The sequence below is a fragment of the Desmodus rotundus genome, chromosome 9 (genome assembly GCF_022682495.2).
Source record: "Desmodus rotundus isolate HL8 chromosome 9, HLdesRot8A.1, whole genome shotgun sequence".
NCBI classification, from domain to species: Eukaryota; Metazoa; Chordata; class Mammalia; order Chiroptera; family Phyllostomidae; genus Desmodus; species Desmodus rotundus.
Genome location: NC_071395.1, coordinates 6494223 through 6508299, shown reverse-complemented (window position 1 = coordinate 6508299; position 14077 = coordinate 6494223). Strand labels below are relative to the sequence as shown.

General features: G+C 37.9%; 1 protein-coding gene across 1 annotated transcript; it reads left to right on the top strand.

Annotated features, from left to right (window-relative positions):
• The first annotated feature begins 34 nt into the window (after nt 1–34).
• Nucleotides 35–13438, top strand: PGRMC2 (progesterone receptor membrane component 2). The gene is made up of 3 exons (XM_024569085.3): nt 35–493; nt 10885–11040; nt 12213–13438. Exons 1-3 carry the CDS (start codon nt 76–78, stop codon nt 12308–12310), a joined length of 672 nt encoding a protein of 223 aa, XP_024424853.2. The 5' UTR covers nt 35–75; the 3' UTR covers nt 12311–13438.
• The last annotated feature ends 639 nt before the right edge of the window (nt 13439–14077 follow it).

The window sequence follows — 14077 nt, the reverse complement described above, 5'->3', positions numbered from 1 at the left end:
GAGATGGGCGGGGCTGGCCGTGGGGTTGGGGAGGGCAGGGGGCGGGGACGAGGAGGAAGGTGCTGGCGGGCAGTGATGGCGGCGGGTGATGGGGACGTGAAGCTAGGCACCCTGGGGAGTGGCAGTGAAAGCAGCAGCGACGGCAGCAGCGGGAGCCCCGGCAGCGTGGGAGCGACAGCAGAAGGGGGCGGCTGGGTGGCAGCAGCGTTGGCGCTTCTGACGGGAGGCGGGGAGATGTTGCTGAACGTGGCGCTGGTGGCGCTGGTGCTGCTGGGGGCCTACCGGCTGTGGGTGCGCTGGGGGCGACGGGGTCTGGGGGCTGGAGCAGGGTCGGGCGAGGAGAGCCCCGCCGCCACGCTGCCGCGGATGAAGAAGCGCGACTTCAGCTTGGAGCAGCTGCGCCAATACGACGGGTCCCGCACCCCGCGCATCCTGCTCGCGGTCAATGGGAAAGTCTTCGACGTGACCAAAGGCAGCAAGTTCTACGGCCCTGGTAAGGAGGAGCTGGAAGGGGAGGGGAAGGGCACCCCTTGCAGCTCAAGTGCTACCCCTTTTTGTTGAAGAGGTCCCTGGAACCCGGGTTAGTTGGCCCAGCCTTCTCGAAGTGTGGACCGCCGTGCCTTGGACCTGCGGCACCTAGGGCTATCCGCCCCGCACACACCCCCAGCCGCGGGCACCTCCAACTTACCCACTAAAGTCGGGGGTCGGGCCCAGTGTCGCCCCAGGAAACAGCTCTCAGCTTTCATCTTAATTCCATCCCATTTCTCCTCGCAAAAGGAATTTTTCAAAATCCTTTTGGTTATCACCAGTCATGCCTGGCCCCTCCAGCTTCCCCGAGCTGTCTCATTCCTGGGATGGGTGGGGGCAGGGGAGATTTTAAAGGAGGGACCTCAAGTTCTTGGCCCTGTAATTCAGTTTTCCTTTCTTTACTCTTTTTGCCACAGATCTCCCTTTTCCCACTATTACTCCCCGTAAGGCCACGTTTTAGTACACGTAGTTCCAAGACCCAACCCTCTAGTCTTAAGTCTGGGTATATAAGCAACATCTTAGACTTTTTTTTTTAACCAGTTTTTGTATGGAGATGCTTTCCAAGATTAACAGTGTATGTGGGATGAGGACAGACCAGAATGCAGATGTTAAGAAAGACTAGCAAGGGTATTCGCCCAGAGTTTTGGGGGTGGAGCTCATATACCCAGAAGGCATGTCAGTCTAGTCTGGTCTCTCTTTTTGTAGTAGGAAGGCAGGTACTCAAATACGTTTGTAATGACTTACTGTGTTTTCACAGAAGAAAAGAACTTAAAAAACTATAAATTCATACTCCTAGGCAGTTCTGCAAGTTTAACATATTTAGAACTTTGCTTTCAGAGAACTGGGTGTGCAGGGTAGTTGGTGTAGAAACCCTTCTTTTACTGTGTAGTTACAGCACACATTTCTGATCATGCTAATAAGATTCAGTTCAGACTCATGGATCCTGTTGGTGTACCATAAAATTGAACAATATTGTACATCCTGGCTGTGTAGTAATTAATTCTAAGCTTTAAGAAAGTGACTCCAATAAAAAATAATGAAATTAGAGATCTAGAGTGAGTTATTCAGAAAGAGTATGTCCAAGCCTTGGAGTCCAGGGGGTTGGCGACAAGTCTTAAAGACAAGTTGGTTTACTCTTTGATTCAATCTGTTGGTGCATGAGATTTATTGACACTTGCAAAAATATACTTATGACTTTAGTGCTTGGTGCCTGGAAAATAGTTTAGAAGTGCTTTGCTGTGTTGTTAATTAAAATAGAGATAAGAAATTAGAGGTTTTGTGTATTGAATGATTTCTTAGTTGCTGTATTTTTGTGCATATGTCTACATTCGCCTTACTAAGTCCTTGATAGCTTATAAAGTATTTGCTTCTTGTTATATGAATGTGAAAAACAGATGGTTTATATCAGCTGAAATGGTTAATACATTTTTGTTTACTTAAGAGCATGTGAGACAATAGGGCCAAAGTACAGTATCTGGACGCAAAGACCAAATTAAATATAGTAAAAAAAATTTTAGTACGGATTTATATAGTATTTTGTACCTGAAATTTTTTCCCCATTGATACTAAAATGTATGTTCAGTGATTAGAAACTTTAATCAGTGATTTAATAAAGAGCTTACCCAACTAAAAGATCTGCCTCTGTAACCCCTGTCTAAACCGACAGTGAAGCAAACAAAGTTTTAGTGCAAAGAAGCATATTTGTTCTCACACGTTATGCCTTCCCACTATCTGAAAATAGCTGAGAGTCATAGACACAGTTTGGCAGCTTCCAGTGGCAAATGTTCTGCCACAGAAATTAAAAATTAAGATAAGAGTCATAGGTGTAATGTAGATAGCCTTTGTGTGGCTTGAGCAGTGAGGGGCCTCCTCAGATAACAACGGAGAAGTCAGTTTTAGCCTCCACCAATTTCCAGGTGCTGATGAACAGCCTAAGAGCGATAGTCAATTATTTTATTCTAGGTATTTTTTGATCGGCAACCTAATAGAGCTATTTAGAATATTTTATTATTGAAAGGAACCTTAAAGGTAGTTAGAACACCTTATGGGCTTGGAATATGTAAAAGATGTAGCACTTTGCAAAAGTTTTGAAGGCAAATTTCTGGCTGTGAAACAGATACAAGTTCAGTTTTTGTTCTATTTTTTATTTTTATCCTCACATCAATTAAGCAGTTCTGTAAGAGAATAGCTGAGAAGCAGTAATCCTTATTTGAGAATCTTAGTAGCTTGAAAGAATGAGCTAAGGGCACCAGAAAACCTAGTTTCTATGCTTAGCCAATACCTACTTCCAGTTGACAATAATGGTTTTAGAGTTAAAGATTGTTTTCTGAGGGTGTTTTTTCTTTTTTCTATGTTAAAGGTACTTTTGGGGTCATTTTTAAAGTACAAGATCTTAAAAAAAAATTAAACACTGACAATTTAGTGTATAAGCACATGTTGGCAAACAGTTGGCATTAATTACATTTGTTGATGTTAAGTTTAGTAACAGTTCATGCACTTGGTCAGCACGTGAGGAAGGACGTCATGTGAGAAACAGTGAATGTGGGAAGAGAAAGGAAACCAGATTTGTTAAGCACCTATATTCGATATACCAGACCCATTAATTTGACATCTGCCTCAGTGAAGTTATAGGTATTTCTGCCCTTTAGACGGGGGAGTCTGAGGTTTTGGTAAATTGGCTTAGTTTACACAGACATGCATTCAAATCCAGATATATTTGACCACAAAGGCTGTTTACACTACTTCAGGTAAACTGCATTTTGGGATAAACTTGTAGAGTCTATCTTACTGTTGTTTTTTTATACCCTCTACTGGTTTCCATAGGAATTTAAAGCCTCAGAAGAAACACACTTTCATGGCTTTATGTTGTTCTGAGCAGTGTGGTAGCCACACACCTTTTAAATTAATCAGATTAAATATAATTGCGAATTGAGTTATTCAGTCACACTAGCCACATTTCAGGTGCTCAGTAGCCACATGGCCACCATATTGAACAGTGCACACTATCGGGTATTTCCATTTTTGTAGATGTTCTCATTTTACAAATGTGGAAATAAACTTAGAGAGGTTTTCCTCAAAGTCACATATTTAGTAAGTGGCAAAGTTAGAAACCAACCCAGTGTAACTGGCTTCACAAGCCATCCCTTCACATTATATCACAACATAATTTCACAGATTTCCAGGGTCAATAGATTCAGAAGATCCAAACAGGTAATTTTAAATAATTTGATTTAATATTACTGCAGTGGAACTCTACTAAAAACAGCCTTTTTTTCTTTAGGATGGCAAAAGATCATATACAATTTACCTTTCTCATTGTTTATCCCATGTTTCTGAAATTTAGATATATTACTTCCCCTACTTCTATGTAGAGTATTTTGATATATGCCAATGAGATATTTTCTTCAACTTTAACATTTTTTTTTTAACTTACTGATTTTAGAAAGAGAAACATTGATTTGTTGTTCCACTTACTTAGCCATGCATTGGTTGATTCTTGTATGTGTCCTGCCTGGGGATCAAACCCACACCTTGGCATACAAACAACACTCTAACCAACTAAGCTACCTGGCTAGGGCTCAACTTAACTTTTAAATTACATTGGAAAGAAAAATAAGTCACACATGAGAAGTACCTGATGAGATTTCTAATATTTGGGAGGTTGGCGAAAGGAATACATGTTCCTTTCAGGTGTTTTTCTTTTTCTTTTTTTTGAACTTTATCTTCAATATGTTCACTTACAGTTTGTGAAATTGCACTTGAAGCAAGACTTGTACCATACAGACCAGGCCCAACCTGACTTATTCCTTCATGGGTGTCCCAGCTCTCATCCCACCTTCTTGCTTTGCAGCCATCTGAATCTCTGTTTAAGGCTTAATGCCCATTCACATCCATTGCCTACCAGTAAGATGAAAGGATCAGCTTCGTTTTTTGATGAATTTTAATAGTCTGCTCCAACTTATACTAGTTTTTTCTACAGTACCTACTTGGTTGGCTTCTCTTGAGTTTAAAATCATTCTATTGTTTTTAATCTTTGAGGGAATTATATTTGTGTTAAATACTGTCGCAATTATAAAAGGATAGTTTAAAGTATGTATGAAGGTACAAGATGTTATAAAAACTGGAAGAAAAGAGTAGATTTAGTAACATCTGGAGTTAGCCATTCACATTCTTTTAACAGTGCTTTGAATCTGTAAGATAGCACACTCCTTGCCACTCCCACACCCACAACAGACAGCCCTGTACTCTTAGAACCTGCATCTTGTCTCAAGATCTTTAATGTAGGATCTCAGATCCATTTTTAAATACTAAGGAGTTGCCTGGATTTCATTACAGTGCTACTTCCTGGTTTTCAAATCTGGCTTTGGCCATTGTTTGATTAGTATTACCTGTGTTTCTTTTTCCATCATTTTACTTTCAGCTAATCTGTGTTATGTTTTATTTTTCCCTTATAAATAAATAGCCAATAGCTAGATAGTTTTCCATTGGATCTATTATCAATTCTATGTCTTATAACACCTTAATCAGTTTGTCATTACTAGTTATTTAAATTTATTTCTACCATCTTATTTACTAATTTGTCATACTTTTCCTTGCCTTTTTCTCACTTTTTTCCCCCTTCTCAGATTGATGTTTTTAAATTCCTTTTACTTTTTCTCCCACACTGATTTGGATACATTCTATTTCTATTCTTTTGGTGATTTCCTTAAGTTTTTGCTAGAGGCACTATTTCTTTTTCTTTTTTTATTTATTTTTATAGAGAGTGGAAGGGAGAAAGAGAGGTAGAGAAACATCAGTGTGGGAGAGAAACATCCATGGGGATACATCAATTGCTTGCCTCTCACGCTCTCAACTGGGGCCCTAGCCCACTACCCAGGCATGTGCCCTGATGGGGAGTGGAACTGGTGACCTTTTGGTTCTCAGGCTGGTGCTCAATCAATCCGCTGTGCCACACTAGCCAGGGCAACATAGTTTTCTTTATTCACTGCTCTTTCTTGCATCTTATTCCTTTGTTCAGGGTTCAGTTTTCAGTTTAGTGAGGTACATCCTATAGTATTTTTCATTGGTAGAAAAAAGTTCCAATTCTGTCTTCCCTCAATCAGGAATAGTAGTATAGGTTTAAGATATAAAATTGTAGGTGGTTATTGTACCTATAGTCTTCAGTGGTATTATGCTACTGTCTTCTACTGTCTTTTTTCAATTGGTTTTTCATTCTTTGGATTATTATGTTTTTTCCCCTTTGGTTGTACAGCAGGTCCTCGAATAACTGATTTGTTCAACCTTGTTTCGTTATAACATTGATGAGGAAAAATACTGATTCTCCGCTGGGGTCACTCTGTGCAGTTTGCACTCTCATGCCTGCATGGGTTTTCTCTGGAGACTTGCTTTCCTTCCCCGTCCCGAAGATGTGCACATTCGGTGAACTGGGGTGTCTGCATTGTCCTGGTGTGAGACAGCATGGATGTTGAGTTGGCCCCGTGATGGACTGGCGTCCTGTCCAGAGTGGGTCCCTTCTTGCACGGAGCTGCCAGGATAAGCTCTGACCAGCCTTGACCCTCAACTATAATACACGGGTTGAAAAGAATTCTCATTTTTATTCATCTTTCCTCAATTATGTCTATATAGCTCACATTTATTTCGAGCTTGTTACAAGTCGTTTGAGGCTTTATCTAGAAGTTTGGCGAGTTTTTGTGACCAAAAATATGCCATAGGAACTTAAAATCTTGCTTATGTCAGTTAGCTTATGGTACAATTGGTTTTGTTGTACATCATTTAGCCTAACTGCAGTTTCCAAGAATCTATCAAGAATATGTAAGTGAGGACTGCTACAGTTGAGACTTTTTTCCCTTTGCTTTTGGAGTTCTGCTCTTTTACTAGGATTTGTCCAGGCAGGGGTTTTATTTCTTTTTTTAAGTTGTTCCAGACTCTACTAAAATCTGAAGATGTGTGTCATTCATTTATTTTAGAAAATGTGAACCCACTATTTCTTCAATTACTGCCTCTCCCATTCTCTCTTCTCTCCTTTCTCTGGAGCTCAGATACACATTAGCTTTTCGTTCTGTCCGTCATGTCTTTTAATCTTTCCTTATGTTCCATCTCGGAATTTCTTAATCATTATAAGTAATTTTATCTATTATCTTATTCTTGGGATGCTGGTTCTCTTATCGATTAGATGTACTCACTCCTCCATGGTGGTTTGTTCCTTCATGTCATTTATAGTTTTCATTGCAAACTTAACCCTCAGCAATTACCATCTTTTTGTTTGCTGGGGTCTCTTCTCTGACACTTTTTTATTAGGTAGAGAATACTTAAAACGACAGTGAAATATGTCTCCTTCCCACAACCCAGCCACCACAGTCCCCTCTCTACAGGCAAGGAACTAGTCTGAGTATTGTTCCAGAGCTTTCTCTGCAAGTGCCAGCATGTGGATGTGTACTTTTTCCCCCACGCTAACTGTAGCAGAGTGTGCACACCTTTAACCACATTTTAATATCTTGAGAGCCTTTCATTCTTTTGAATATATGCATAATATTCTATTGTATGAATATAACATAACAGCCTACTATTAATGAACATTTAAATTGTTTCTAGTCTCTTGTTATTCCATGGCACTACTATAGATATCCCAGTAAATGTCATTTTATGCATGTGAGTAAAATTATAATTATCTATAAAATAAATGCCTAGAAGTAGGATTACTAAGTTTGATGGTATGTACTTGTACATCTTTAATTTGGGTGTTTTTCTAAATTGCCCTCCAGAGAAGTTGGACCAATTTACACTTCCATGAAGATGCCTAGTTTTTTCATACTGTTGTCAAAAATGTGATGTTAAACTTCTTGGTCTTTGTCAGTTTGAGAAGTTTACATTTCTCTTTTTCTTATTGAGGTTGGACATCTTAAAAAATTTGAGTCATTTATGTTTTCTTGCCTGCAAACAGCTGTTTGTTTATTCTTTGCCACAGTTTTTCAATCATTAAATTGGTCTTTTCTTATAGATTTTTGGCGTTCTTTAAAAAATAAATCAACCTTTGCTGCAAATGTTTTTCTGAGTTATTTATCCTTTTAGTTTGTTTTATAAACCACACAAATATTTTTAGCTTTATGTATTCAAATTTATCTTCATTTAATGGCTGTTGTGTTTTGTGTCGTAAAGACTTTTTGCACTGAGCTTTTTTTCTTCCTCCAACACTTTTACTAGTACCTTTACTGTTATTAAATTCCAACAGATAATAATTAAGTCTAAGCTATTTTTCCACCTTAGAATTCTCATTCTACATGGGCTGTGTAACCTGTTATTACTGACAGACTGGGATCAGTAACATGTAAGTTTGTTATATCAGGGGGTGGTGGAATGGGGAAGTGTTGCTGACTTCTCAGTATGCTTCTGGTTGTGTTATGAATGCAGAGAAATGGACTTTAATTAGACCGCAAATCCTCCTTCTCTGACCAACCTATCCAATTCCAACTCTAGTTCTTAATCTTAAGGTTATGTTCTTTATGGTCTTACAGAAAAGAGTAAAGAAAACTTACCAAAAACACCTTTTCAGAAGTTAAATGCTTCTGGAGGGAAATTTCAAACTTGTGGAGAAGACAGCTTAATATAGTTTGGAGAGTGGGGAAATTAAGTTACCATATTTTTTGGACTATAAGATGCCCCCCCCCAATTTGGGAAGAAAATGGTGGTGCATCTTACAGTAGGTTGTGAATGTAGGTTACCTGGCTCACGGGGGGGGGGGGGGGGGGGGGGTGGTAGAGCAGGGTTTTTTTTTTCCTGTTTAACTCCTCTAAAAACTAGGTATGTGTTATGGTCCGGTGTGTCTTATACTCCGAAAAATATGGTAATCACCAAATCACTCTTCTGTTCAAGAGTTAGCAAAAACATTTTGTATAGAATTAGGCTTGAATTAATAATTGTTGACTCACATTCATTCTTACTGAGTTAGCCATCTAAAAAACATGTTCCATGAAGGTTTGTTTCTATATTCATTCATTGTTGAGGCCTCTAGGGAAGCAGGCAGAGAACTTTACTAGAGAAGATATTGGTAGATATTAGTGTGCTCAAAGATGGAGGGGTTTCTGATTGCTGTTTTTATATAATGCTCATCTTTTCTTTTCTCCTTTTTACAATTTAGATGTACTTTATGGTTTATATTCTGAAGTACCCTAAGTAGCCTGGATTGTGTAGGCCAGGGAGGTGAATACTACAACAAAATGCTAAGACAAGCTGGTGGTGTCTATAGCTTTTTTTCTTAATTCTTTCCATTTGAATTACAGAATGATTAAATAAATTCAGTAACCAAATGATAATTGTGATAGTTACCTAATATTCAGTAACAATATGGAAAATACATAAGAATGGGAAACGCAGGATAAAAAATGCAGTACTTTACTGGAAATATCACCTTTATTTTCTTATTAGTGTAGCAGTACCAAATACTACTACTTTTAAAATTTATTGCTAATGCCGCTTCTGGTTGCGTGCACTGAACTTTTCAGACAGTGAATTTCTTACAGTCATTGAACTTTATGGTGCAGTGCTTTCTGTAACTCAAGTTAATGGTCATAAATGTTTAGAATTTTGTCTATTTAAAATTTTGAATACCACTTTCAAAGGTACAAATGCTGTCTGACCCATAACCTTTAGTTTCCTAAATGTTTCAAATGTGAATATGGGTATAATCCCTCTGCTAACTTAAAAATCAAGGAATTTCCAGTTTTTTCTACTTGTTTACTTCTCTTTAGAAAATACTTTATTCGGGTAACTAGACAGTAGCTCTGTTGCTGACCACTCTGTAACTCAAGTAAGCCAATACTTGTGGCTTTAAAATTGTCTCTGAATTACCTTTGTCATGTATGGATGACTTTCAGACTCAGGAAAGGTATTTTTTTCTTTTTAAAAATTATGTATCTATTTCGGAAATCTTATTAGCATATGATTCTTAAAACATTTTAAACAGAAAAATTCTACATGCTCTGTAGCCTAAGATGAAGACAGAATTACCTCTTAAAAGGTTATTATAAAAAATCATTTTTTCAGTGGCCAGACTTTACCAGTTATATGAAGTAAAAACTTCCCCTCTACTCCCCAGAAGCATTGCCACTGTTAAGTGTTTGGTCTGTGTACTTCCTGGTGTTTTTTGTGCATACATGTATATTCTTTAATTCAAAGTGAATCATCATATGTGTGTGTGTGTGTGTATGCATATACACACTCTTCTGAATTGCTTTTTCCAGTTAATATATCATAGACTTCTATGTCTGTACATATAGTTACCTCATTCTCTTTGATAGCTGTATACTATTCCATTGAATTAACATACTATAATTTATTTAACCAATTTCTTGATATAAAAAAATTAGCTTGTTTCAATTTTATTGGTATTGGTCTTCAGCAAGTGAAGTGTCTTTTTAACCTATATTTAGGTGGAGATTTTGGTTATCATACATGAATCTATTCAAAGTAAAGGGTCAAAATCTAGTTTCTCTTTGTTTGGAATTGCAGCTAATTCGTTTGGAAGAAACTCATGTTCCCACTTCATAGGAACATAGGTACTGTGCTAGGCACTGAGGGAAGGGGCGGGTAAGACAGTTACTGCTCTCAAGGACGAATGTTGGAGGAGCTCAGCCTTTCAACTCGTGAACAGTTCTTTATGGCCATGCTGTTTCCCAAAAGTAGTGACAAATGAACATCATTACATTCTTTACTGACTTTTCTTAGTTTATATAGATAATGGTGAGTATATTATGGTAATCAGGTGATACTTATTTTGAAATCAGGTCGTATTTCTGATCAAACCTTTATTCAGCAAAGGTTTGCTGGATATCGCCTGGGCTGGACACTGGAGCAGTCTCTGGGAGCACAAAGATGATTCAGTCTCTGCCCTCGTGGAAGTGCATGCCCCCTGCACTGGGTAGGAGAAAAAACGGTTTAGACCCAGTTCACCTGAGTCTTCACATAGTGCTTATCCAGTGGGTGTCCTGTCAGTTATCTTTATACGCCAGTTAATTAACAGCAATCAGTAAAGCATCATTTGGAAGCAAACTGGCTTCCAAACCTAATGGCTCAAATTGCCTATTCTTCCTAATACCTCACAGTTTTCATCTTTGATTACAAGTCTTGAGGCAACTGAAATAATTGAAATTTAGGGTTTAAATTTCCAGCGAAAAGCTTTACTTTGGTCAAAAGGGCAGATTTCCAAGACATTTTTTCTCATTACCCCATCTAGTATTTGTGCATGTTTTGAAAGTAAGACTGTGTACCATATATGAGTCATTATGAGGTTTCTTTTGACTTTTGCCTTTGAGACAGTCTAAAATATTGTTAGGTAATCTAAATAATTTCTCTTTCCCCCAGCGGGTCCATATGGAATATTTGCTGGTAGGGATGCCTCCAGAGGACTGGCGACATTTTGCCTAGATAAAGATGCACTTAAAGATGAATATGATGATCTCTCAGATTTGAACGCCGTACAAATGGAGAGTGTCCGAGAATGGGAAATGCAGTTTAAAGGTACCTTTATTTTGTTGGGTTCTTTGGAAATACTAAATTTATGGCTGAAAAAAGAGAATGGTACTTAACATTCTTTTCAAGCCCAAGGATGCCATATGTTTTCATCGCCATCATTATGTGATATAGCAATGTGATTGTTACATAGGATTTGTAAAATCCATATTTAAAAATTGACTTGTTATAAACTAAGTCCAAGAAAAATTGCGACACCTTTACTGGTATAAGCATTGTTCATTAAGGTGTAGTTTTTTAAAAATACAGGCTTATAACTGATTACTGCTAATGTGAGTATAATTATAATTTATTCTAAATGATTTTATTGATCTTACCTTTGAACTGTATGGGAAAAAATATCCTATTATACCCTCATGACATCAATTATTACCACCTGTGTCACACTCTGGACCTGTGTGACCTATGGATTGCTTCTGGCTTCTTGGCACTTGTACTGGTTCTACAGTAAAAAGCAGTCCTCCTATTTTCTCCTCTTGGTTTGTCAGTTCATTTAATTAACCCAGGTTCAGATTCCTGACCAAGAAATAACTGAATGTGTATTAACTTGGAAAGAACAATGTTCTACATTAAACAGCTGGTGACGTAAAAACAGACAACGTAACAGATCTAAGAAGAGAATTTAATAGAGGAAAGAATACTGTATTTTTTTTCATCTCTTCTATGTAAAGCTCAATATATTTATAGATTTTAATAACTTAAAAATGCCCTGTGTTGCCAGTTTGTTTCTTTAATTATAATACTTCGGACTATTAAGATCTAAGGAACTATTCTGAGACTCACAGTGCACAAGAGAGACCAGTTTCGGATTACATCTCTAGACCTAACCCAGCCTGGGATAAGTACCTCTGAGAAGGGTCCTGGACATTCATATATTTTTTAAAAAGATGTATAAGAGATTCTGATGCTGTGTCCTTGATCAATGAGTGGTAGTATGGAACAGTCTCTTGCAAAGCACAATTCCCAAGCTTTGTAAGGTCCCTAATCCTGTTTTCTTCTGTTCAAGCTTTACATGAGTACAAAGACCAGCAAAGGTGAGCAGTAGAAAACATTTAGCTTATTCTGTATGATTCCAGGAGAGGCAAATGCGTTCCCTGCTGTATAATGGAATAGTGAAACAAATTTGATCACTACTGATTTTCTTTTGATGTGTCTTTCAGAAAAATATGATTATGTAGGCAGACTGCTAAAGCCAGGAGAAGAACCGTCAGAATATACAGATGAAGAAGATACCAAGGATCACAATAAACAGGATTGAACTTTGTAAACAACCAAAGTCAGGGGCCTTCATAACTGCAATTCTTACTCCTTTTCACAGAATGTCCAGCGTCTTTGGGTTTGGTTCACCTGCTGCAAAAAAACATTCAACAGACTGTGTACAAGCTAAACGAGTCTAAGAAGATTTGAATACTAGACATTATTTATGCTGCCAAACTCATTTGTTGCAGTTGTTTATAATGTCTGGTAAATGTGGGGCTTCATCATCCTGAAAAGAAGGAGACAGGGATTTTTTTTTTTTTTTTTTTAAAGAGCAAGAAAGTTACGAGGTTACTTTTTCTTTTAGGAAAAAAGAAATCAAACACAACCAGATGTATTTGCTACTTAAGTGTACAAATCTCAGAAACAGCAAGGGATTCCCGTTCCCTGTGCTGTGCTTCTGTTTCAGTATTGTGGGAAGGAGGAAATCTGGGCAAAGAGGCAGGGTGCCCTTCAATTTGAGTAGTTTAGGCTACTGAAACATTAAAATGTGAATCCCAAAACTTTTGTTGGGTTTTATCAGGGAAAAGGGAAAAAAAAAAACCTTTATTTCTAAGAAATCTTTGGATATTAGGAGACGGGATTTCAAGTGGATTTAAGTAACCCCAATAGTAACATCATTTGCAATAGTTTTCATCCCGTCCCTTCCACTAGATCAAATCAATATTAATTGTGCCTTATTTCACTTACATAGACTTGAATTGTTTTTAGGGAAAGCCCATACTTGAGTTCAGAAGTCACTACAAGCAGCACTGAGACCGAAGATGGAATATTCTGTTGACCGTAAAACCTTGATGTCATTCTGTGTATATAGAATGTAAAAGGAACATTCAGTGTTACTGCCACATATGTCAATGTACACGAACTCAATTAGCATTGTAATGGCCAAACGCATTCCCCCATGCTTTTCTCTTTTCAAAAAAACTGAAAACCAAATCAACAACTCTATCCCCCAACAGCTGCCTAATTTGAGGAGTCTGACCCTCACAGCTCACTAGTGTGGGTGCATGGAGCCGCAGTGTGAATGTTGTGTGGGTGTGTGTGAGTGTATGAGAGCGCCTCGGAAGGGACTCTGCAGATACTGTACATACCAGTACCGTTTTAATAAAGCATGTATGATAAACCAAAATGAGCTTGAGTCGGACTTTCTATACAAACTGGAAGCCAGTGTATTATGATATGACAGTCAAGACTCCACACTTGATTCTCGATAGGGAAGATCTCGGAATCAAAAAAAGCAGGCACTGGTTAACCAAGCTGTACACATTGTACCACATTCACTGTAACTTTAGGAAGACATTCCACTTTGTGTAACACTAAGAGATCTGAGATTATTCAGGTAAGAATTGACATATAAAAAGGTACATATTTTCAGTTTATATTTTGATGCCAACTGATTATACTACAAGTAATAGCACTCCAGGTAATAATTACTGGACACAAAACAGTACAGGATATTATACCAACAGGTATTCTAATGTCAGCTGAAAAAAACCCTTATATGTTGGTTACCCGATTTCAGTATGACTATTTGGTTCTTAGTTGGGGACAAGTTCTACCAAAAAATACATTCTATTTGTAAGTCATCAGTTACTCAAGTCCCCTGCTTCATGAACAGATTACATGCAGAAGCCATCAAAGAAGGGAGAACTTGTGACTGCAATAACAACATAAAGTACGTACAATACAGCAGGTCCTCAAATAACATTTCATTTAATGTCATCTCATGATAAGACTGAGATGCTGTAAGAACTTAACTTTTGTTTAT

What these genes read in the sequence shown, in the direction of transcription:
- PGRMC2 (XM_024569085.3), top strand. Translation starts at nt 76, where the DNA reads ATGGCGGCGGGTGATGGGGACGTGAAGCTAGGCACCCTGGGGAGTGGC. An exon ending in CAGCAAGTTCTACGGCCCTG is followed by an intron (nt 494 to 10,884) that starts GTAAGGAGGAGC and finishes TCTTTCCCCCAG; the next exon opens with CGGGTCCATATGGAATATTT. An exon ending in ATGGGAAATGCAGTTTAAAG is followed by an intron (nt 11,041 to 12,212) that starts GTACCTTTATTT and finishes TGTGTCTTTCAG; the next exon opens with AAAAATATGATTATGTAGGC.